The 22,898-nt window shown below is 46.6% G+C and overlaps 1 protein-coding gene across 1 annotated transcript in view; it reads left to right on the forward strand.

The window, feature by feature from the left end:
* PTPRJ (protein tyrosine phosphatase receptor type J) overlaps positions 1 to 22,898 on the forward strand; it is a 147,065-nt gene that overhangs the window by 113,138 nt on the left and 11,029 nt on the right. Inside the window, exons 7-19 of the mRNA XM_069470569.1 lie at positions 2,600 to 2,869; positions 5,525 to 5,782; positions 9,950 to 10,207; positions 10,940 to 11,218; positions 13,132 to 13,422; positions 14,807 to 14,938; positions 16,244 to 16,454; positions 16,570 to 16,694; positions 17,785 to 17,872; positions 19,303 to 19,344; positions 20,183 to 20,191; positions 20,291 to 20,378; positions 21,599 to 21,689. Coding sequence (XP_069326670.1) covers positions 2,600 to 2,869; positions 5,525 to 5,782; positions 9,950 to 10,207; positions 10,940 to 11,218; positions 13,132 to 13,422; positions 14,807 to 14,938; positions 16,244 to 16,454; positions 16,570 to 16,694; positions 17,785 to 17,872; positions 19,303 to 19,344; positions 20,183 to 20,191; positions 20,291 to 20,378; positions 21,599 to 21,689 — 2,142 coding nt within the window. The remainder of the gene's footprint in view (positions 1 to 2,599; positions 2,870 to 5,524; positions 5,783 to 9,949; positions 10,208 to 10,939; positions 11,219 to 13,131; positions 13,423 to 14,806; positions 14,939 to 16,243; positions 16,455 to 16,569; positions 16,695 to 17,784; positions 17,873 to 19,302; positions 19,345 to 20,182; positions 20,192 to 20,290; positions 20,379 to 21,598; positions 21,690 to 22,898) is intronic.

Here is a 22,898-nt window from a genome sequence, read left to right on the forward strand (position 1 = left end):
GCAAAAGTATCACAGGCCATAGACCTCCCTGTGCCTAAGGAGTGACAGGGTAGATGGGTGTCAGAGGAACGGTCAGGCGGTGAAGTGTGGGTGGTATGGAGAGTGGGACCCCGGGCAGGAGACTGGCCAGGAGGCCACCCCATGGCCCAGGCCCTGGTGCTGGGGATGGGAGCAGGAGTGGTGGGTGGGGGAGGAGGGGCATCGGGGTTCACAGGTATCTCAGGGACCCTGGTAATTCCAGGGGGGTTGATTTAACTCCTAGAGAGACGTTATATGTACACTTTGAGAATTGTCTCTTCCTCTCTTTTAGAGACTGTAAAGTGGGGGAAGGGGAGCAGGTTTTAGCATACTTGGAGGCAGTTACAGGCCAGGCTGTGTTCTTATACAGAGCTAGAAAATTTGGGCGAGAAGTCAGCGATGAGCCATGGCTGTAGGAGTTGCAGCTTTTCTTGGTATCCGTGTTGAGGGAGGGTCCGCTTGTGTCCTTACCTCTTCCCTTTCCACGGTTTTGCTAATGTGTGGGTGGGGCGGGGAGCATGTGGCCGTGGGAGACGCTGCTTGACCTCATGGGGCCCTCCGTGCTCCGCAGGAGCAGCAGGGGGAGGCTGCCAGGTGAGGAGGGCTTGGTTTACAGAGGGTGGTGAGCTCCAGGAGGAGGAAGGGGCTCCCCCACGGGTGGTGTTGGCAGTGGGGGGTTGTCCTGCACACGAGAAGCTTGCGTGAGTGGGTGAAAGGCTGAAATCTAGCCTGTGTGCCCCCCACCAAGCCACGCACCCCAGGGATGGGTCCTTCCAGAGGAAGGCCCTTTACCTGACTTGCTAAAAGGGATCATGTGGATTAGTGTGAGCCTTGGGTCCCCTGCTTTTTAAAGTGACTTGAGCAGAAGTAAAGTAATAGCGATTGTATCTTTAAGACTCTTGGTGGTAGGAATACACACATATCCTGGTTTGTGTTGAACTGTCTTAGTGCATAGTAAATAGTAATTATAGTAGCCTTTGCTTCTGAATATGGGTGTGTGTGTGTCTTAGCAGGTTTGGGCTGGTATGACAAATTACCGTAGACTGGGTGGCGTAAACAATAAACATTTATTTCTCACAGTTCTGGAGGCTGAAGTCTGAGATTGGGGTGCCAGGATGGCTGGGTTCTTGGGGGCCTTCTGAGTTGCACACTCCCTGTAACCTCACACGGTTGAAGGGGCGAGGGAGAGGTCTCTCTCTGAGGCCTCTTTGATTAGGGCACTAATCCCATTCATGAGTGCTCCCATTAGGCAGGTAATTCATGACCTAATTACCCCCGAAGGCCCCACCTCCTGCTACCATCTTATTGGGGGTTAGGATTTCAACATATGGATTTTGGGGAGACCCACACCTTCAGTCCATTATAGGACAGACAAGACAGACAGACAGACACATACATACTCAGAGAAAGCCCCTCATCTTTCAAATGACTAGTTAGGTGGGGCAGCATTAAGGAGACCATCAACGTCACTGAGCCACCCAAGACTGGCTGTGGCAGAAGGCCCCTGCTAGGGCAGGCGGGTGAGGGGAGGACATGGGAAGAGCTGGGGAGGTAGGGGACACAGCTGTGTCAGGACCTGAGGCCCAGAGTGGGAGGTGGTGGAGGAGGATGCTGACCGCCATCCCCGGCCCTCCAGTGGCCTGTCTGCATCTCTGGCTGGTGGGACCTGGTCACAGCCATGTGGCAAAGCCTCGGTGATGCCGTGTGCAGGGCCAGCCTCCTGGGCACAGAGCAGGCAAGAGAAGGGCAGAGGGTGGATTGGGAGGGTGGGGCGGGCAGGTGGAGGATACCTGGCACTCTCGTGGTATCATTTCTTGAGGTTAGGGTTGCTGTCCTGATCTTACAGGTGAGGAAACTGAGCTCGGTGGGTTTCTTCGGCCCAGCTGGCTGTTAAAAGCAGAGCTAGGCTTGCAGCCCAGACCTGCTTCATGGTGAAGGCTGTGATTTTAACTGATCACCTAGAGCAGCGATCCCCAACCTTTTTGGCACCAGGGACCGGTTTCATGAAAGACAATTTTTCCATGGCAGAGCGGGGAGGGCAGCGGAGCCCAGGCAGTCATGCGAGCGATGGGAGTGACTGTAAATACGCTCGCTGCCCCTCGTGGATTGAGGGGGCAGGGGCAGGGGGCAGCGGCGCTCCGTGGCCCAGTCCCTGACAGGCCACAGACTGAGACCACTCCGAAGCTTGGGAGTTGGGGACTGCAGTTGTATAGTGTTCATTCTGGGATGGATTTATGCTTGGGGACTTTTCTAGGTCACCCTAGCACCTAGAGCAAGGCACACACAGAGTCCACATTATTGTTTGATTATGAGTCCATCATATCTCCGAAGTCAACTCACAAAAAAGGACAAAGAATAACCGTGCAGGTGCGGTGGGCAAGGTTGTTTCTTCACCAGCCGGCGATGTCCGACTTTGGCTGGGACTGACCCGCTTCTCTGGCGTGGGTAGGGGGTGTAGAGCAGGAAGGGACAATCCCTAAGGGTGTTTCTCAGCCTCGATGACATGCCCTGAAGACAACCTCTCTTTCTGTCTCTGGAGTGGCCGTTCTGGTTCTTTTCAACTCCTCCTATGTCCTCACAGATGCTAGTGGGGTTTTTGACCTCACGGTTGTGAACATCAGTGCCACAAGCGTGACCTTGACCTGGAAAATCAGTGATGATGAGTCATCCTCCGTCTACACCTATGAGATACACGTGGTTGGGGAGGACAAGTCCTTCTATCTCAATGAGACCGTCAATGAGACACATGCTGTCATCTCTGGACTCAGCTCGAGCACCTTCTACAACGTCACGGTTCGTGCTGTCCTAGGCGACGCCGAGGGCACGCCGGGCTTCCTCCAAGTGTACACCCGTGAGTTCATGTGTTGCTCTGGCTTACCTTCCTTGCTGGCCTACTACGTGCCAGGCCCAGATACAGGACAGAGAAGCTCTGATCCTGCCCTCTGGGAATGCCCAGCTCAGCCCCACAGGGGCTCTTACCCCCTTCCAGGTGTGTGAGATAATGACGGTGATTCTTGGCTGACACTAACCACACGCTGAGCTTCGTGTGACGCGCTTTCCATGCACTGTCTCCTTGAGTGCTCACAACAACCCCGGGACATGGTTGGCGTCGGCCTTATTTTGTGGATGAGGAAGCCAAGGCCGAGAGAGGTGATGTAGGCAGGTGTCACACCTGATAAGTGACAGAAGCGAGAGCAAACCTCTGGTCTGTCTTGTAATGACCATTCTAGTGTGGCAGAGACGTAGAGGGAATTGATAACAGGGAGACAAAAAGAGCCTGGGTATTCATGTCTCTTTGGCCCCTGGACGCTGACATTATAATGACCCACTGGCACAGCTGTATGTCTCATCCTTTGCTTAAATGTCTCTAAAAGATAAAACATTTGGCAGCAAATAAAAAGCTTTCTGTTCCAAAGAAGGCTGATAATGTAAAATAAGACAGTAATGGTGTACTGGTAGTATAGTAGTGGAACACTGATTTTACTGCTCATCAATAGCATTGGCAGCAGCAGTGCATTTTGTGCAGTGCCGGGAGCTTTACGTGTATAACAGTGTCCTCCATGGTTGGGAATAGGGTCCCCCTTTTACAGATGAGAAAACTAGAGCCAGCACGGCCGAACGGTTCGCCCAAGGCCGTAGAGGTGGTACATGGCAGAGTAGGAATTAAACCCCGGGTACCTGGCTCTCGCCCCAGGCTCATCCCATGAGAATGCTTTACTCAGATGTCTGTTCCTTCCAAAGAAGCACACCCTAAACACCCTTACAGATGTCTTTTGGACTGGCTTTTTGGGGACAAGGACGTCTGTTTTCATTTCTTCACCTTTTACTTTTCTTCCTGTTTATTATCTCTATTATTTAGTATTAGATTGAACTATAACACCCTCCAAACCCCCAAATATCAGTGGCTTAAATAAGATGATTTTATTTCTCTCACCTATAACAGAAACCCAATGCTAGGCAGGACGGGGATGGTAGAGTGTTAGCCAGGGTTCAGTTGCAAGAAATAGGCCAGGCGAGGTGGCTCACACCTGTAATCCTAGCACTCTGGGAGGCCAGGGCGGGAGGATCGCTTGAGCTCAGTAGTTTAAGACCAGCCTGAGCAAGAGCGAGACCCCGTCTCTACTAAAAATAGAAAAATTATCCAGGTGTGGTGGTGTTGGGCCTGTAGTTCCAGGTGCTTGGGAAGCTGAGGCAGGAGGATCGCTTGAGCCCCCAGGGGTTGGAGGTTGTAGTGAGCTATCATGACGTCACTGCACTCTACCTGGGGTGACAGAGTAAGACTCTGTCTCAAAAAAAAAAAAAAAAAAAAAGGAAATTGCGAGAAACAGAAACTATGAGCTATTTTAAGCCAGAAGGGGTTTATCCTAAAAATTGAGGGTTTATAGAGTCATTGGAAGGGCTGGTGTATTAGTTTTCTACAGCTGCCATAACGAGTACCACAGACTGGGTGGCTGAAACAACGGAAATATTAATATATTTTCTCACAGTTCTGGAGGCTGGAAGTTGGAGGTCAAGGTAACAGCAGATTTTGTTTCTTCTGAGCCTCTCGTCTTGGTTTGTAGATGGCTGTCTTCTCCTTGTGTCTTCACATGGTTGTCCTTGAGTCTGTGCGTGTCTGTGTCCTCATCTCCTCTTCTCAGAATGAATTTTGGGAGCTGGGCACAATTCAGCCTGTAACAGCTGAGGAGCAGGCTTTAGCCTCGGCCCCCAGAAATGACTCCCTTACTAAGGCTGCAGAACTGAGCACCCTGGAGAGTCCCCACCATTGTCACAGACAGCAGAGTGAGGAATCAGCAAGCCCCCGCTGTGGCTGCTGGATCCAGGAACATGTTTTCGGCTGCGAGCTGGGATCAGGAAGCCACGGCCGCTGCTGTGGTGGTGTTGGTTCTCGGGCCAGGCAGCCTGAGCTCCGGTCATCACGTCCACGTTCCGGCTGTGAGAGGGAGGAAGGGCAGCAGGTCGCGCCTCACCCTTTCAGGATACTTCCTGGAAGGCCCGTGTACTTCTGCTCGCATTCTAGTCACAGCTAGCTGCAAGGGAGGCTGGGAAGTGTTTTCTTTATTCCCAACAGCTGTGTATGCAGCTAATAATCCTCAAATGTGTGATGAAGGAAAAAGGGGGGAATGGATTTTGGGAGTCGAGCGCAGCCTCTGCCGCACCTCCCTGAACAGAGGCTCTGGAGCCTCAGTAAAGCGTTCAAGGTAAAGCCGCCGACAGCGGCCGAGGTCCTCCAGAGCCTGGGCCCTTGAATGTGGGGCTCACGCCTCCTCGCATAGCTGTGAAGGACTTTGTACAACTTAAGCACCCAGTCTGCACTCCTGTGGCCAAGCGCTCCCTCCATGGCCAGAAGGGTTTGTGTTTTAGGTAATCATACAAAGAAGACAAAAAGCGAGATCAGGTGTCCTAAGTGTACATTTAATGTCAGTATAAATATTTTGTGAGGTTTATCATCTGCATCTTCTGCAGAAACGGATTCTAAATCTAGGCATTTACTTTCTCCCCACAGCCCCTGGTCCAGTTTCCGACTTTCGAGTGACCGTGGTTGGGACAAGGGAAATTGGCTTGGCTTGGAGCAGCAATGACGCTCATTCCTTCAAGATAAACACCACACAGGATGGAGCTGGAACATCTTGGGTGCAAACGACCACCAACCAAAGTATTAGCATTGATGGCTTGTACCCTGGAACCAAATACCGTTTTGAAATATTTCCACAAGGACCAAATGGGACCGAAGGGGCATCTCAAACAGTTTACAACAGAACTGGTAGGCAAATAGGCTTTTCTGTCCAACGATCATGTTTCTTAAAGGAAATCGGTGTAATTTATAAATGTCATGTTTTCCAAATATTGTTTTTCTTTGAATTACCTAAGAAAAATCTTTAAAATATGTCGTAACAGTAATGCATATTCATTATATATAAAATACAGGCAATCAAAAAGAAAATGTATCACCTGGAAATCATCAACCAGAGATAATGACTGATAACTTTTGATATATGATGGTTTACAATTTTAAGGTATATACATATAACATATTCTTTTACAGGCATTGAGGTCATCCTGAATGTGTGCTTTTTCTTAATCTGATTTTTTCCCACATACTAGTTTATTATGAGTATTCTTTGCTGTCAATATAAATATTTCTGTAGGATAATTTTGGCACCTGCCTGGAATTCCATTGTCTAAATCTGAGTTGGCAGATATAATGGCCCATGGGCCAAATTTGGCCCACTGCTTGTTTTTGTACATAAAGTTGTATCGGAACACAACCATGCCCATTTGTTTATGCACTGCCCATGGCTGCTTTTGTGCTAGAATTGAGTAGTTGCAACAGAGAATGTATGGCTCGAAAAGCCTGAAATATTTATTCTCTGGTCATTACAGAGAAAGTTTGCTGATCTCTGGGCTAGATTAGTGGTTCCCAAAGTGTGGTCCAGGGATCTCTGGGGTGTCCCCTAGATTCTTTCAGAGGGCTCTGTGACAGCATCATGGCTGATGACATGCATGTTGCGTATTCTTAGGTTTTAAAAATGTCCTCATTTTAAATTTGAAATATATTAAATATTGCTATAACCTACATAAACAAAAATCCTCTGAGAGCTTTAATAATTATTAAGAAGTTAAAGGGATCCTGAGACGAAAAAGTTTAAGAAACTCTGCTCTAGATGTGTTGTAAATGAACTACTCCTCTATCGTTGGGCAGGTAGGCTATTGACAATCTTTCATTATGATGCATTTCATCATATTATTTCATAAAATAGTTTAAATAAATCATTGAATTATTTTTGGACTAATAGGAGAAACTTTTTTTTTTTTTTTTTTTTTTTTGAGACAGAGTCTTGCTTTGTTGTCCGGGCTAGAGTGAGTGCCGTGGTGTCAGCCTAGCTCACAGCAACCTCAAACTCCTGGGCTTAAGCGATCCCCCTGCCTCAGCCTCCCGAGTAGCTGGGACTACAGGCATGCGCCACCATGCCCGGCTGATTTTTTCTATATATATTTTAGTTGGCCAGATAATTTCTTTCTATTTTTAGTAGAGACGGAGGTGGGGGGGGGGGGGCGGGTCTCGGTCTTGCTCAGGCTGGTCTCGAACTCCTGACCTTGAGTGATCCTCCCGCCTTGGCCTCCCAGAGTGCTAGGATTACAGGCGTGAGCCACTGTGCCCGGCCCGGAGAAACTTTTCAGAATTGCTAGGGAGTTGATGTTCATGATTTTTGTTTATAAAATTTGAAAAACATTTTTTTGGAAAGGTTGAAAGACATACAGTATTCCTTGATCTTTGTACGAGAATTGAAATGCTTTATACAGAGGGGAAAACAAAGAAATGAGACAGCTTTCTTAAGCCACACATGTAATCTGTTGGGCTTTTGAGATTCTCCTTAGGTAGGTTTCTTCAGCTCTGCTGGTTGGGTTAGGCATTGATAGTCACTTAGAGGATCTGTTTCCAAAATAAGGGAACTGCTAAAATGTTTCCCTCAGATGCAATTCAACACATATTTTAGATTAGACTCTTGAGATAGCATTTTGTTATCAACAGAAGTTTCTTCCTTCTTATTAAGAATGTTTAAAAAGAGGATCATCACTGTGGGGAACCCTTGATGTTGTGTGACTTGCTAATGCCCAGAGTTTAATGTAATAATAATATAATAGATTGGGGGTCTACAAATTGTTGGGTGCTCTCATACTGTATTTAAAAAATGTTAACACAATTTCATGGTAGGTACTATAATCAGTGATCTTTTACAGAGTAGGAAGTGGGAGCTCTGTGAGCTTTTCTAACTGGCCCAGGGTCACAGGGTGGTGGACTGGCCTCGGGCTGGCTGTGAGACCAAGGCTAACCCACCACATGGACTGACACTTTGATGTGGTGCAGCTGCAAAGTAGTTCAGTGTTTGAGAGGAGAAGGCGTCTCCTAGCTACAGCCTGTGACTGGGCCCATTGAATGGAAGTCAAGAAGGGTTATAAGTAAGGCCCTAGACTCTTAGGGGGCTACCTCCTATTACTCAATAGCTGTCATTCTTATTGGGAATAACCAATTTAACAGCACTGAAGGCATTTTTGAAAAAGGGAAACAAATACCATACGATCCAGCCATTCTAGTCCCCAGGTATATGTCCAAAAGAATCGAGAGCAGGGTCTCAAACAGTTGTTTTACACCAGTGTTCATAGTAGCATTATTCACAATAGCCAAAAGGTAGAAACAGCCAAGTGTCCATCAGTAAACAAATGTAATATCTCCATACAGTAGAATATTATTCAGCCATAAAAAGGAATGAAATTCTGATATATGCTACGACATGGATGGATCTTGAAAACATTATGTAAGGGAAATAACCAGACACAGAAGGACATATACTGTTGTTCCACTTACACGGGCACCTAGAATAGGCAAATTCATGGGGACAGAGGTAGAACAGAGGTTACCAGGGGCTGGGGGAGTGGGAATAGGGAATTATTGTTTTATAGGTGCAGAGTTTATGTTGAGGATGATGAAAATGTTTTGCGTATAGATAGTGGTGATGGTTATAGAACATTGCCAGTGTATTTAATGACACTGAATTGAATGTGGACAAATGGTTAAAATGGTAAATATTATAATATGTACATTTTACCACTTAAAAAGGGAGGGAAACAAATATAACTCCACTCTTCTGGCCCAACTGAATTCCCTTTCTTTCTGTGTCCACAGTCATACATGTTGTTTGCAGCATTATAATTATTACACAAATAACTTTATTTTGTATTTGAACTTTTTTTTTTTTTTTTTTACTTCGTATATATCATAACTTCCCCCCATAGTTTGGATGGTCTTCATGTTTTTAGTGGATGCAGAATGTTTCCTTGTGCAGCCAGATCACAGTTTCCGCAGCTCTTCCCTTTTTTATGGCATATTTAGGTTATTTCTAGTTTTTGTTTTATGTTTATAGACCAAAGTTGCCTTTCATGGTCTTTTGTCTATGGAATCCTTTTGACATTAGGAATCTGCAGGTAGCGAAACAAGGCTCTCCAAGCTGCCTCCCTTTAAGGAGAACCCACTTAAAAAATTGTAAATTAATTTTAGAGTAGATAGTATACACATGGTACTTTTAAAATGCAAAGTGTTTTTACAGTGAAAGCGTTTCCTTTTCTTGTCCTCCAGCCACCCAATTCCTCTCCCTGGAGGTGACCTTGGTTGCCAGGTAAAGAAAGATGGGTTTTGAAAGCAAGGGCAGAAAAGAGGCCCTGCTTCTGTTGTTCCTTCTGGGCCCAGATAGATGCAGGCACCTACAGCACAGGTGGCTGAGGGTGCAGGGGCGAGGTGGCCAGAGGATAGGATGGGCTCCTGTGGGGACCCCACTTCTGACTCCCGGTTTTGAGGGTGGAGGGCACATGTGTTTTCTTCCCTTCCTCACCCGAACTTAAATGCTAACATTTGGTAAATGTCAGCTCTCCATTTCAGTTTTCCTCTTCAGTGTGACAGGCTATGTCACAGGAAGGTGTTTTCTTTTGAGTGAGTGATCTAAAAAAAAAAAAAAAAAGCCCTTTTTATTGAGATATAATATACATACCCCAAACCGCACACACCCTCAGTGCACAGTTGGATGTATTTTCACAAACTGAACATATTGGGCTACCAGCACCCAGATCAAGAAACTGAACAGGACTTTGGCTCCAGACGACCCCTTGAGGGGGTCATTTTTATGACAAAGGCGAAAGACCAGAGAAACTGGTAAGATGAACTGGCAGGTTCATCTGTGTCATGGAAGAGCCAGAATTCCTGAAAGAAGCGAGTGTGTGCATTTCTCACCTCAATTTTGAGACATTTTCCTTTTGTGATTGCATTTGAGAGTTTGATGGCAAAACAGCAGGTTCTCTCGACAGACACTTGGGGATGAAGCTGGACATCATGGGGGGTCACTAACAGGTTTCGTTTGCCTTCATTTCCTCCGGCCAGCCCCCAGTGCAGTGTTCGACATCCGCACGGTCGGAATCACCACCACCGAGATGCGGCTGGAGTGGGAGAGTGAAGACAGCGCTTCTGAGTACGTCTACCGTGTAGTCGTACAGTCCGAGCACGGCTCTAACCACACGAGCACGTCCCACAAAGCGCTCCCTCTCCAGGGCCTGATCCCGGGCACGTTATATAACATCACAATCTCTCCTGAGGTGGACCATGTCCCAGGGGACGCCAACTCCATTGCACAGTACACACGTAAGTCCCTTGGGATGCCCTCTTAGGGAGGGTCTCCCTGACGTTCTCTCGGAGGAGGCACTGGGTAGACGATGGGGTAGGAGCCAGTGTGTTTCTGGGCTCCAGGTTGAACCTGAAGCTGAAACTGCTGAAGTTGAAAACATCGGTCTCGGCAACGGTTCTGCTGTCCTCTCGGGACACTGGTGTTGAAGCTACGTGAACTTGAAATTGTCTTTAGAAGCAGGAAGTGATTCTGTGGGAATGGAGAACATAACTGTTCCATTCATTCCTGGGGCATACAGACTTCTTGTCATGTTGGCATTAGAAGGTACCGTTCGATGGAGAACTTTGTCTACAACAGCAATAGGTGTGTTTTGCTAATATTTGAACTAAGTACATGGTAGAGATGTTAGTTTACAATAACATTTTTAGTGTGTTTTTCTCTTTTATCTGTCAGATTTAAAAAACAGATTAGAAATTACATCTTAAAATATTAATATATATTTCCAATAAAGTTGAAGTATTAAAAGAAGCCTAAAAAACTGTACCTCTGTTGAGATTTAGTCTGTATAATTATTTTCTGAATGTCTTTTTGGGAAATTTTTCATCTTTTGAGCCAGCAAATACTAGCTTTGATCATTCTTTCCAAAAGGAGCCAGGGTATTTTTGGATGTAGTAAATAAAATAGTCCTGAAATTCTAGCTAATTCATACTTTTACTTAAAAAAAAAATTTTTTTTTTTTTTAAATCAAGGGCCCAGCGAAGTATCCAGCATTGAAATACACACCAACACCACAACAGCAGCCTTCAGGTGGAATAACTCTGATGAAGCCTCTGCCACGTACTCCTACCGCCTTCTTATCCAGCAAGTTGGAAATTCCAGCAGTGTCAAACAAGTAGACTCGGGCACTGGAGTCACTTACATTGAAGTCCCAGAATTAACACCTGGCTCATCTTACAACGTGGAGATCTTTGCACGAGTGGGGGATGTTACTGAGTCACTGACACCTGGGAGGGCGTCATTCTGCACAGGTGAGTGGTCCCAGGTGCCTGTTGGACCCCTTCCCAGGGGGTGCTGACCTTGCAGGCAGGTCCTCCGCAGTCTGTAGTTAGGTTTCAGATGGTGTGCAGTGATAGACATCCAGCTCTCCGAGACATTATATTAGCTTCTTAGTGCTGTCTCGATGTCCTCATTTCTTCACATATTTATATGGAGCACTTACAATATGCCAGACAGACAAATCCCTGCCTTCTTGGAACTTTTATTCTGGAAGGAGGAAACGAGATGTTTATAGGGTGCTCAGAAGAGGCCTCCATGAAAAGGTGACTATTGAGCAAAGATCTCAAGGAAGGGAAGGAGCCTGCCATGTGGATATCAGGGCATGAGAGCATTACAGGCAGAGGAGCAGCCAGTGCGAAGGCCCTGGGGCTGGCGTCTGCCTGCTGTGTTGGAGGAAGAGCCAGAGCCTGGGGTGGCAGGAGTGGAGCCGTGGAAGCAGGAGCATGTGGGGCAGGAGAAAGGCCCGCCCGAGCAATGCTGGGCCAGGGCACAGGTGATGTCCAGCCATGCAGTTCCTGGTTTGGCTTTTACACTGAAGGAGAAGAAAAGGAAGTTGTTAAAATGATGCTCAGTCTTTTCAGCCTTCTTGAATCCCTACCCAGCTCACAATTCAAAAAGTGTGATAAAGGGAGGAGCCTCATGTTTGACAGAGGACGCTTTCAGAGAGCAGCCCAGGCAAGCTTTTGTAGACGGTGGTGGGCATTTCTGCTCACAGTTCTGGCTGTGGCACCTTTGTCATTTGGCACCCGGGTACCACCTCATTCCCTGCTGCCTTTTCCCCTCATCTTCCCTCCTGAGACCAGGCTGTTCAGATGTGCTCAGGCTGATTTGGAAGCAGGGGTCTCATTGGGTCAGTTTTCCTGGTAGCGTTGGAGCTGGAACCTCGATGGCCTCTGACCTTTCACATGGGGTGGCCAAAGAAATCGCTGCAGCTTTGGGTCACCTCTGCTAAGTGAGGCTCCATCCCACCTGGTCTAGGCTCTCATCTTTGGTATTTGGGCAGCTTCCGTTGCTGATACTTACTTTAGCTACAGTTATTTGCAGCAAGAGAAAAAAAATCTATCTGAACATTTATGACCAGGAGTGGGTGGAACAGGAGCTGTAGCAGTTGGTCCGCTGGGCAGGGTACCCTTCCAGGCCTCGGGTGGAGAATGCAGGAGTTGCGTTAGGTGCCTTTTTAGAGCTTTTCTTGCTCTAAAATTCTGTGACATTAAATTAATGATAATATTCTCCACCAGTGTATTAATTTCCATTTCATCAGTTTGATGTTAGTGCTTAAGAAAACTCCATTGGCCCTTAGCTAAAGACAGATAATACCCCATTTTAAAGATGAAGAAATTGATACCATTTGCCATTGATTGTTCAGCATGTTGTGTATATAGAAAGTGCCCTAAATTTGGATTTAGAAAGCCTGGGATCCAGTTGTGGTGTTGATACTTACCAGCCATGTCATCTTCAGCAAATTAGGTGATCAGTCGATTCATCTGCAAAATGGGGCAGTGTGAACCTTAGCTGTTCCAGGAGGGTTGCCAAGAGAGCTGCAAAACGAGACAATGCAAGTGAGGCAGTTGCGACCACTCACATACGGTACAGCTGCCTCTCGTGGAGCCCTGGGCTCGTCCAGGCCTCTTGCTTGGTGACTGACACCTGTTGTCTGAGTTAATCCTCAAGCAGTCCTGCAGCTGAGGCTCGGAGTTGCGGGGTGACTGACCTGAGGTCGCACAGTTTGGCATTGCCCGATTCAGGGTCAGCCTCTGCCTCTCCCACCGCACCACACACCTGCCTCCCTGCCACGGCTGGGCCTGGGTTCCGCTGCTCCCCACGTTTCAGTGTCTGCAAAGGCGAAGGTTCGAGCATCCCACGCTGCGCTGTGCTTGCTTTGCAGATCCCGCATCCGTGGCCTCCTTCCATTGTGACGTGGTCCCCAAGGAGCCAGCCTTGGCTCTCAGATGGGCCTGCCCTCCTGGCGCCAACGCAGGCTTCAAGCTGCAGATTAGCAGCGGGGCCTGGGACAACACGACACACCTGGAGAGCTGCTCCTCCGAGAATGGCACCGAGTACAGGACAGAAGTCACATATTTGAATTTTTCTACCTCGTACAACATCAGCATCACCACTGTGTCCTGTGAAAAGATGGCATTTCCTGCCCAAAACACCTGTATCACTGGCATCACAGGTGGGCTTCGTGGCAGGGGGTGGGTAGTCAACATCGTGGTCCCCCCAGAGAGGCAGCCCCGGTGGGTCTGAGAGTGTGGCCTAGAAATCTGTTTTTCTTTTTTATTTCCTCTAAAATGTTTGCTTTTATTTGTATAGACTGGTTTCCTGTTCTAAAGAAATCCAGTCTCAAAAGGCAGAGTAAGAGGGACCCATTTTTTTACATTCTAAAAGGTTCCTTTTCTTTACAAAATATCTAATTGCCACATTTTAAGTAGTGAGCTTCCTTTCTGCATTAAAAAAAAGCATTTTTATAGAAATGTTCAAATATACACAAAAGTAGAGAATAGTGTGATGAAACCCACGTGTCCCTCCTCACCCAGTGGGACACCTGTCAGTACCTGGCCTGTTTGTTTCATTTGTGTCCTTTCCTCCCTTCCCTTTCTGGATACTTTGAAACCAGTCCTGATCGTTATATAACTTTATTTCTAAATATTTCAGTGTGTATTACTTCAAGATAGGGACTCCTTTTTTTCTTTCTGTTAAACATAGCCATGTTAATATTAGCACTACACTTAAAAAAATTTAAAAAGACGTTTTTGTACTATTATCAGATATTCAGTCAAGACTTATATTTCCCTGGAATTCATATTAATAAGCTACTGAGCTGTTCTGTTTCATAGTTCAATGTCGGTCTTTATGTCCATACTATACTGTTTTAATTACTGCAGCTTTGTAACATATTTTGAAACCAGGAAGTGTGAGACCTCCAGCTTTGTTTTTTCTCAAGATCACTTTGGCTATTCTGGGTCTTTCATGATTCCATATGAATTCTAGGATTGTTTTTTCTATTCTGTAAAACATGCCGTTGGGGTTTTGGTGGGCGTAGCATTGAATCTGTAAATCTCTTTGAGTGATGTGGACATTTAAATAATATTAAGTCTTCCAATCCATGAACATGGAATGTCTTTCCATTTATTTGTGTCTTCTTTAATTTCTTTCATCAGTGTTTTGTAGTTTTTGTTGTGTGAGTCTTTACCTCCTTGGTAGTATTCTAGTTATGCCTCAATAAATCTGTAAAAAATAAACGCATATAGTGTTATAAACAACAACTGCACCAATAACAACAAAATCAAACAAGGCTGCTGGGCACCCACCCTGGACATGAGGCTGGACACACGGAGGGGTCATTTTGAGCTGGTCAGGATTCCCAGGATCTGTGTCTGCGTGTCACCGATTTCCTTCCCTGCCTCTTGCTTCTAGATTGGCTTTGCATGAGCCCAGCGTGCAGCTCCCAGAGCAGGGTCAGATCTTGAGGGCACTGCAGCACATTCTCTACCTTATCATTTTGCTCCTTCTTTGGTTTTAAATTTTGGGTGATCGTAGTTTGTCTTGTCTTGTTCCAGACCCCCCTCCTCCAGATGGATCCCCTAACATTACATCTGTCAGCCACAATTCAGTCAAGGTCAAGTTCAGTGGGTTTGAAGCCAGCCATGGACCCATCAAAGCCTACGCTGTCATTCTCACCACTGGGGAAGGTAAGGACGGGGCCTCCGTGGGTTAAACAGTCTGTGAGTGATGCTGTGACCGGGGCCATTTCTGTGCACACTGAAGCACGTTAGTGATGCCTATACATGCCTGTCAATCCACTGCAGCCCCACTCACACGGGCGGGGGCGGGGGGTGGCATGGTGAGCTGTTAGGCTGATGGTTGATACGCTTTCTACGCAGGGCCAGATGGCAAATATTTTAATTTTTGCAGGTCTTACAGTCTCTGTCATAGCTATTGAGCTCCACCGTAGTGTGAAAAAAGTCATAGAAGATACATAAAGAATGAGCGGGGCCATTCCCATTTGATATTTACCACAACAGGGGGTGGCTGGATTTGGCCTGTGGCCTGTGACTTGCTGGCCTGTGATCTAGGTTTTCCTTCTCTTTTATCTCAGAAGGCCTTTTAGTCTAAATGAGCTCTGTCTCTTTCTCACACACAGAGACACACACCCATCATCCTCAGGGGATGAGTTTATCTTGGAAAAAAACAGAAAAAGGTTTGTGTTTATTAGCAGGAACTTGTAAAGAGCATCCCGGTAGCTGAGAGAGGAGGTGGATTAAAGGCTGCTTTTCCTTAAAGGGCTTTGTTACATTCCTTGGTAGTAAGAGGGGGACGATTGAGTGTCTTTGGTACCTGCTCGTGAGTGCTTTGCACAAGGCCTCGAGGATTCTTTAAAGGAAATGTGAGTGATGCAGTGGCCCCTCTGCCCGGTCTCTGCTCCTGTGGCCTCGTTCTCGTCTCCTTGAGCAAGGCAGGGACCAGGCACACCGGCAGGGACTGGGATCCTGCAGGGTAGAAATGTGCTTGTATTAGTAACCTGTGGCGAAGTTTCAAAAAGCGAGGTTAGGACCCCTCTCCCTTTCTGTCTTTTTATTTGGGTCTGTTGCAAGCTCTTTGTCATTTTGCTGTGATGGTTTCCAACACATCGCACGGAGGGAGGTGACGAGACTGCCCGGTGCCAGCCTGTGGTGGGTGAGACCACAGGCTCCCAGCCAGACGTTCTGGGCTGGAAATTCAGCTCTACCTCGTAGGCGGTGGGACCTTGGGCTGGTCCTGTTAGCTTTCTGTGCCTTCGTTTTCTCAGGTGTGAAGTGGGGATACTGAGCTTAGGCAATGACATGTGGGGATGAAATGAGTTAGTGTAGGTACAGCACTTAGAACTGGCATAGAGCGGTGCTGACAGAGCTGACACCATTACCACCCAGCGTCATGTCGTTTTTTGGGTATGGGGAGGCTTAACCCTCTGTCATCCATCACTTTCTCATGATCTTCCTTCTGTGTGCCTTTCTCAGCCGGTCACCCTTCTGCAGACGTCTTGAAATATACGTATGAAGATTTCAAAAAGGGAACCTCAGACACTTATGTGACATACCTCATCAGAACAGAAGAAAAGGGACATTCTCAGGGCTCGTCTGAAGTCTCGAAATACGAAATTGACGTTGGGAATGAGTCGACCACACTTGGCTATTACAACGGGAAGCTGGAGCCTCTGGGCTCCTACCGGTAACGTTTTCCCGTCCCTGTTCTCTGGGGGCTGAGCCTCGTCAGCGCAGAGCTCTGTGCGTCTGGGGCGCCAGACATGTCTCAGCTGCCTCTTTCTGCTCTTTGTCACCCGCAGGGCTTGTGTGGCTGGCTTCACCAACATCACCTTTCACCCTCAGAACAGCGGGCTCATCAATGGGGCTGAGAGCTACGTGTCCTTCAGTCGCTACTCAGATGCCGTTTTCTTGCCCCAGGATCCAGGTAGAGGGAAAACAGCCAATTTAGTGGGTTTTGGCTCCAGGGCTCCACAGAAGGCTGGATGTCTACACGCTTCCCTTAGAACCCTGGGAGGGTTGGCGTGGCCGGCTCTCCGTCTCAGAAGTTGAGATGTCCCTGGGTTGTCAGGCTCCCTCAGCTCCTCCTCTGAGGTCCCACAGCCCAGCGCCCACACTCTCCTTCTCTGAGTGCCAGTTGCCTTCCGATCTGCAAAGATTATTCGGTCCCGTTATCTCAGGGTGGTCACTTACATGCCCACGTTCCAGGCACATGGTGTGACATGGTGCATAGAATCCTTGAATATTAGCATCAGAAGGAGCCACAGAACTTGACTTGTCTAAGCCCCTTTCAGAAATAAAGCTGTTAGGGCCCAGAGAGGGGAGTAACTTGCCCAGGGTCACACAGTAGCTTTAGAGGCAGAAATTCTGGTCTTGGACTCCTTGTCAAGTGCTCCTACTCTTTGTCACACGGACCTAAGTGATACAGGAGCTTTAGGGACCTGCGGGGGTATATCGCCTGTCTCCAGGCGAGAGACAAATGGACCAACTGGTTTGTTAGTTTGTGTTGGGTGTAGTTGTTGGGTGTAGGAAAGAATTCCTGCCCCAGAAGCAAAGTTTAGGGAGTCCCCACACCCTTCCCTTAGTAAACAAATGGATTTCACGTTGCCTGAGCATGGTGCTGTAGGTACCTCTGCTCATTTGTATGGGGATGCTGGTCTCAAAAAGTCAGAGGTGGCAAGAAAATAACTGATCTAGCCCAGTTCCCTAAATTTGTGCTTGAGGAAACTGAGACCTGGAGAGGACTTTCTCAAGACCATCCAGTTGGTGATGGATTGGAGACGAAGAAACCGGCTCCTGAGTTTTAGGTGCAAAACTAGCTGGACTGAACTTAGACTAGTTTGAAATAGTCCAAAGCTATTTACCTCGTGTGTGTGTGTGTGTGTGTGTGTGTGTGTGTGTACACCTACCCCCACAGCCCCAAACCCTCTGGTGTGAGGGCCCGGGCTGGTTGTCACTGCAGCATAGGGTCCTGCGTTGAACGCCTCTTGCAGTGTCTCCCATTTGGACTTCCCCAGGTGTCATCTGTGGAGCGGTGTTTGGATGTATCTTCGGCGCCCTGGTTATTGTAGCTGTGGGAGGCTTCATCTTCTGGAGAAAGAAAAGGTGATACTTCTCATGTTCATAATAATATTTTACTTTTTATTAAGAAAGCTTTTTATTATGGAAAATTTCAAACTTTCTCCAAATGGGAAGGGATAGTATGATGAGCGCCATGTTCCCGTCACCCGCAGTGCTCACCATCTGGCCAATGCCGTGTCATCTGTACTCCAGCGGGGGACTTTAAAGCCATCATCACAGCCATGATGTCAGGCCGTTGGTAGACGCTGCAGAGTGTGATGCTCCTTTCAAAGGGCGCATTCTCATTCCTTTTCATAGTGTAGTGTTAAGAGACTTCATTTTAGGGTTAGCTAAGTTTGAACACGGCTTCCATCTATGACTAGCTGTTAGGAAGCTTAGGCTTTATGTCCTCACCTATGATATGGGGATAATAACTGCCTAACTCATGAAGCTGAGGAGCATTGAATAAATAAGGTGCTTTGCATAGCTTTTATATTAAGTTCTGATTTCTGCAGGGTGGAAGAGGGGAGGAGGGAGTTCAGTGGCTGGGTAAAAGAGCTTTATTGTTTTTTTGTTAAAGATAAAAATAATACATACTTATGGTAAAAAATTCAGAAAAGAACAAAAATAAATAGGTGATCCATAACTGTAGCATACACATAGAACTCCAAAACTACTCTTAATATTTCGATGTGATTACAGAACTCACACACAAATGGAATCATACACGTTAGTGTCTAGCCTGCCTTATTCACTTGAGACATTGTGGGCAGCTTCATTTCATCATCATTTTAAGTGGCTACAGAGTGTTCAACTGTGTGGAAGTGCCATCGTGTATTTAACCAATTTCCTGGGTATTTTCAATTTTCAGGGTTTTTGTTTTTGTTTGTTTTTGCTATAGTTACTTATCCTTGTGCCTAAATCTTTGGGCACATTCATGATTATTTCCTTAGGTCAAATTCCAAGCTGGGCAATTGCTAGGTCAGTGGGAATGCCTGTTTTCAATTTTGATACATACTACCAGACTGCCTTCCGGAAAGATTTTTATAAACACCAATGGGGAGTTTAGTCAACGATGTAGGAGAGTGCAGGTGCCTGACCAGCTTGCCTGCACTGGATCTGATATGTTTTTTTGGCTTATTGCATTAACTTATCAGAAAAGCATTCTCAAAAACAGAGCACGAAATAACAGCTTGCTTTACAGTAAGGTAATTCTGATACGTATTTGCAAGGAAATTCCTAAAAGCTGTTTGAGTTTGATTTTTTTCATACTTTTAGGGTAGTATTAAAGGAAATAACTTCACAGATTTGTAGTCAGCGTTTGCTGCTTGGAACATTAAGCTTAGTATTAGCGGGCAGGATTTAGTGTCACATACGAACTGATGCCTGGAGAAAAGGCATTTTGTAGATACACGAAAGGGAAAAGCACAGATTGAGCCTTTTTGGTCTAATGGGTCTCTTTTCTTTCAAAACAGGAAAGATGCAAAGAACAATGAAGTGTCCTTTTCTCAAATTAAGTAAGTCTCTCGAGATATGAGCTTTATTTTTAAGACATTGAGTCTCTCAATCTGTTCAGTGACTATCTTGGGAATTTCTGATGGAACTTGCTGTCATTTTTCCTGATTGACACATTTGACCGTGATCATCTTGAAGTTCCTTGCTTGCTCTGTTTTCTGCAGGGAATCTATGTTTTATTAGTCTCCTGAAGCTACCTTCTTTGTCACGTTCTTCTGTTCTACCAATAAATATATATTTCATGATTAAAATAATTGAATAGATTATCAAGATTTAACAGGAGAGAAGAACTTACTTATTTTTTTTTTTTGTTGTTGTTGAGACAGAGTCTCACTCTGTTGCCCAGGCTAGAGTGAGTGCCGTGGCGTCAGCTTAGCTCACAGCAACCTCAAACTCCTGGGCTTAAGCGATCCTACTGCCTCAGCCTCCCGAGTAGCTGGGACTACAGGCATGCGCCACTATGCCCGGCTAATTTTTTCTATATAGATTTTTAGGTGTCCATATAATGTCTTTCTATTTTTAGTAGAGACGGGGTCTCGCTCAGGCTGGTCTCGAACTCCTGACCTTGAGCAATCCACCCGCCTCGGCCTCCCAGAGTGCTAGGATTACAGGCGTGAGCCACCGCGCCCGGCCGAGAAGAACTTACTTAAAGTCACAAAGCCAGTCAGTTACACAACAGGATCTAGAAATCAGATTTCCTGATATACGCTTTAGTGGTTTGTAAATAATATGACGTTGGCCCCCATACTCCCAAATTATTGTGAAGATGTTTACTGTCATCTCCAAAGAATGAGTCTTTCTAATGGCTTACTTTTTTTTCTTTTCCTTTCTATGATGAAGACCTAAAAAGTGAGTAACCTCTTTACTTTTTTTTTTATAACTTGTATTTAGGTATTTTCAGTACGAACTTCATTATATGTAAAAACCCCAAATGTTTTGTTTCCTTAGATCCAAGTTAATCAGAGTGGAGAATTTTGAGGCCTACTTTAAGAAACAGCAAGCTGACTCCAACTGTGGGTTCGCAGAGGAATATGAGGTATGTGGTTATCAATATTGTGTTTTTCCTGAAAGTTGGAAAACTGACATAGAAACTGGGAATTCAGGTTAGGGGACTGTTAACTAGAATAATTAGGAAACTGTGAGGGGGAAAGAAGCCAGATGGGGCATGTAGAGGTCTGGGGCTTGACGACTGTGCTGTGAGCTGGCTCGTGGGGTCCCGTGAAGCCCTGCGGAAGGACGTCGTCGGGGCAGCGTCTGCGTCTCGGCACCCCACGCTCTGTTTCCGGCCAGCCCAGGGACTAGCCTTGCTCAGGATGTACGAGCACCCTGGAGCACCCTTGTGCTTCCTGTGCTGCCCCAAGTCTCTGCTCTCCCTCTCTGATCCTGCTCAGCACTCAGCACAGCACAGACGCCGCCTTCTGCAAGGGCTTTCTCAGGCTCCGCAGGAGGACTGGAATCCCGTGTCCTCAGACTGCCTTGTTTCACCTGCGGCTCGTTGCTGGTTACCAATATCCAGCATTTGTTTAATTCTGCCGTGTTGTAACATTTGTTACTTCCGTCTACACTGCAGGTTGTAAGCTCCTGGAAGGCAAAGATTGTCCTTTTTCTTCCATTGCAACCTCTCTATTAGTTTTCTCGGGCTGCCATAACAAAGCACCACAAGCTCAGTGGCTGGAAACAACTGAAATTTACTGTCTCCTGGTTCTAGAGGCCGGAAGTCCAAAATCAAGGTGTCGGCAGTGCCACACCCTCTAAATCTCTGGCCCTTCCTCGCCTCTTTGGCTCCCGGCCCCTCCAGGCCTCCTGCGGTTCTGCGGCCGCATCACTCTGCTCTCTGCCTTCGTCTCACATGGCCGCCTCCCCTCCGTGTCTCTTTGTCTCTTTTCCTCCTATCAGGGAACCGCTCATATTAAATTAAGGGCCCGCCCTTCTCTAGTGTGACCTCATTTTACATAAAATCCCACTTACAGGTACTGGGGTTCAGAAATCCAGTTTTTTTTTTTTTTTAAAAGAGAGACAGGGCGTTGTTACCTGGGCTGGACTCAAACCCTGGATTCAAGTGATCCTCCTGCCTCAGCCTCCCAAGTAGTTAGGACTACAGGTGTCCCCCACAGTGCCTGGCCCACTGTATCTTTTAGGGGCACAATTTCACCCATAACACCTCTGCATTCCCACTCGGTTCTGTCCTGCTCTGTGCTCAGTATGAATAAGAGTTGAAGTCTAAACAAAGGAACAACTCCTGTATTTTGTTTTCAGGATCTGAAGCTTGTTGGAATTAGTCAACCTAAATATGCGGCTGAACTGGCTGAGAATAGAGGAAAGAATCGCTACAATAATGTCCTGCCCTGTAAGTTCTTTTCTCCACGGCATCATCCCTTTTTCCTGTCCCTGGCCGTCACTTCTCCAGCAGGGTGGACGAGGGGGATGGAACCAGTGATAGTGACTAGCCACGGCCATAGCCTCCCATCAGTCACCGCTGTGAGCTGAGTGCTATATGTAGGTGCATTGCATTTGATTTAATTCTCACAACAACTTTACGAAGTAGGGGGTGGAATATTTGCTTTGCAGATGAGGAAAGTGAGGCACAGAGTGTTCAGGTGATTTTTTTCCAAGGTTTCTCAGGTAGTAATGGCAAAGCCGGGCTTTGGGCCAGGTCTGTCTGTCTCATTCAGGGAAAAGGCCGAGTCCTGCTCTTAACCCCTTCGTCTCACAGCCCCTTTATTTCAATTTCTGTAGTTCTGGAACAAGGGAGGGCGGTGGGAGAACGCAGGGAGTCGCACTTCTGCTTATGCAAACACACCTCTGCTGGGCCGAGTGCATCTATAGCCAAGTATCAGTGATACTTAGATTCTTTCCTGTTTTGGGGAATTAACAATGTCTACAACCCAACCAACAGGGATAATAGCAAATTGAATTTAAAACGAGAATTATTTAGTACATCAACCATTAGATGAAATGTAAATACTTCTCCATGGAAAGTTCATCACGGTCTCTCTTCTGGGTGCTAATTAGGGCACAGAGAGAAGTGTAAGTAGATCACAGCCAGGGTCTGATTTAGCTGAAATCCATAGGCTTTGTGAGTCATTTTTACATCGGGACATTGTCTTTTTAATTTAAAGCCATGTTTTCCTTTTCTGAACTAAAACAGTAACTTGTGTTTAGAGGCAGCATTTTGTAGCTCCCAGGTTCTTTCTCTCCATTTTTCTCCCCTGTGCTTGACAAGGGGTAAACGTTTTAAAAACTAGGCTGCTGGGAGCTGCCTCAGCCCCTCCCTGGTGCGGTTAACTGGGGAGGATGGGCCTGTTTTTGTGAATTCCGTGGAGGCCTCGGATCCCGTGAGAGTTGGGAATTTGGTGTTTGGGTGGTGTTGTCATTGGGAAGCTTTGACTAAGACGTTGGTGGCTGGATTTGGCGTTGTTCTATTATTTCTCCCAGGGGAGGGTGAGATGGTGCAGTCAAGACAGGGACACTTAGGTGGTGCTGCTTATGGCTCCGCCTGACACTTGGAATTCTAATGTTATTTCATTTCTTGAGCTGGGCAGGTTTGTGTGTGTGT

This window comes from Eulemur rufifrons, chromosome 6 (assembly GCF_041146395.1).
Source record: "Eulemur rufifrons isolate Redbay chromosome 6, OSU_ERuf_1, whole genome shotgun sequence".
Lineage (NCBI taxonomy): Eukaryota > Metazoa > Chordata > Mammalia > Primates > Lemuridae > Eulemur > Eulemur rufifrons.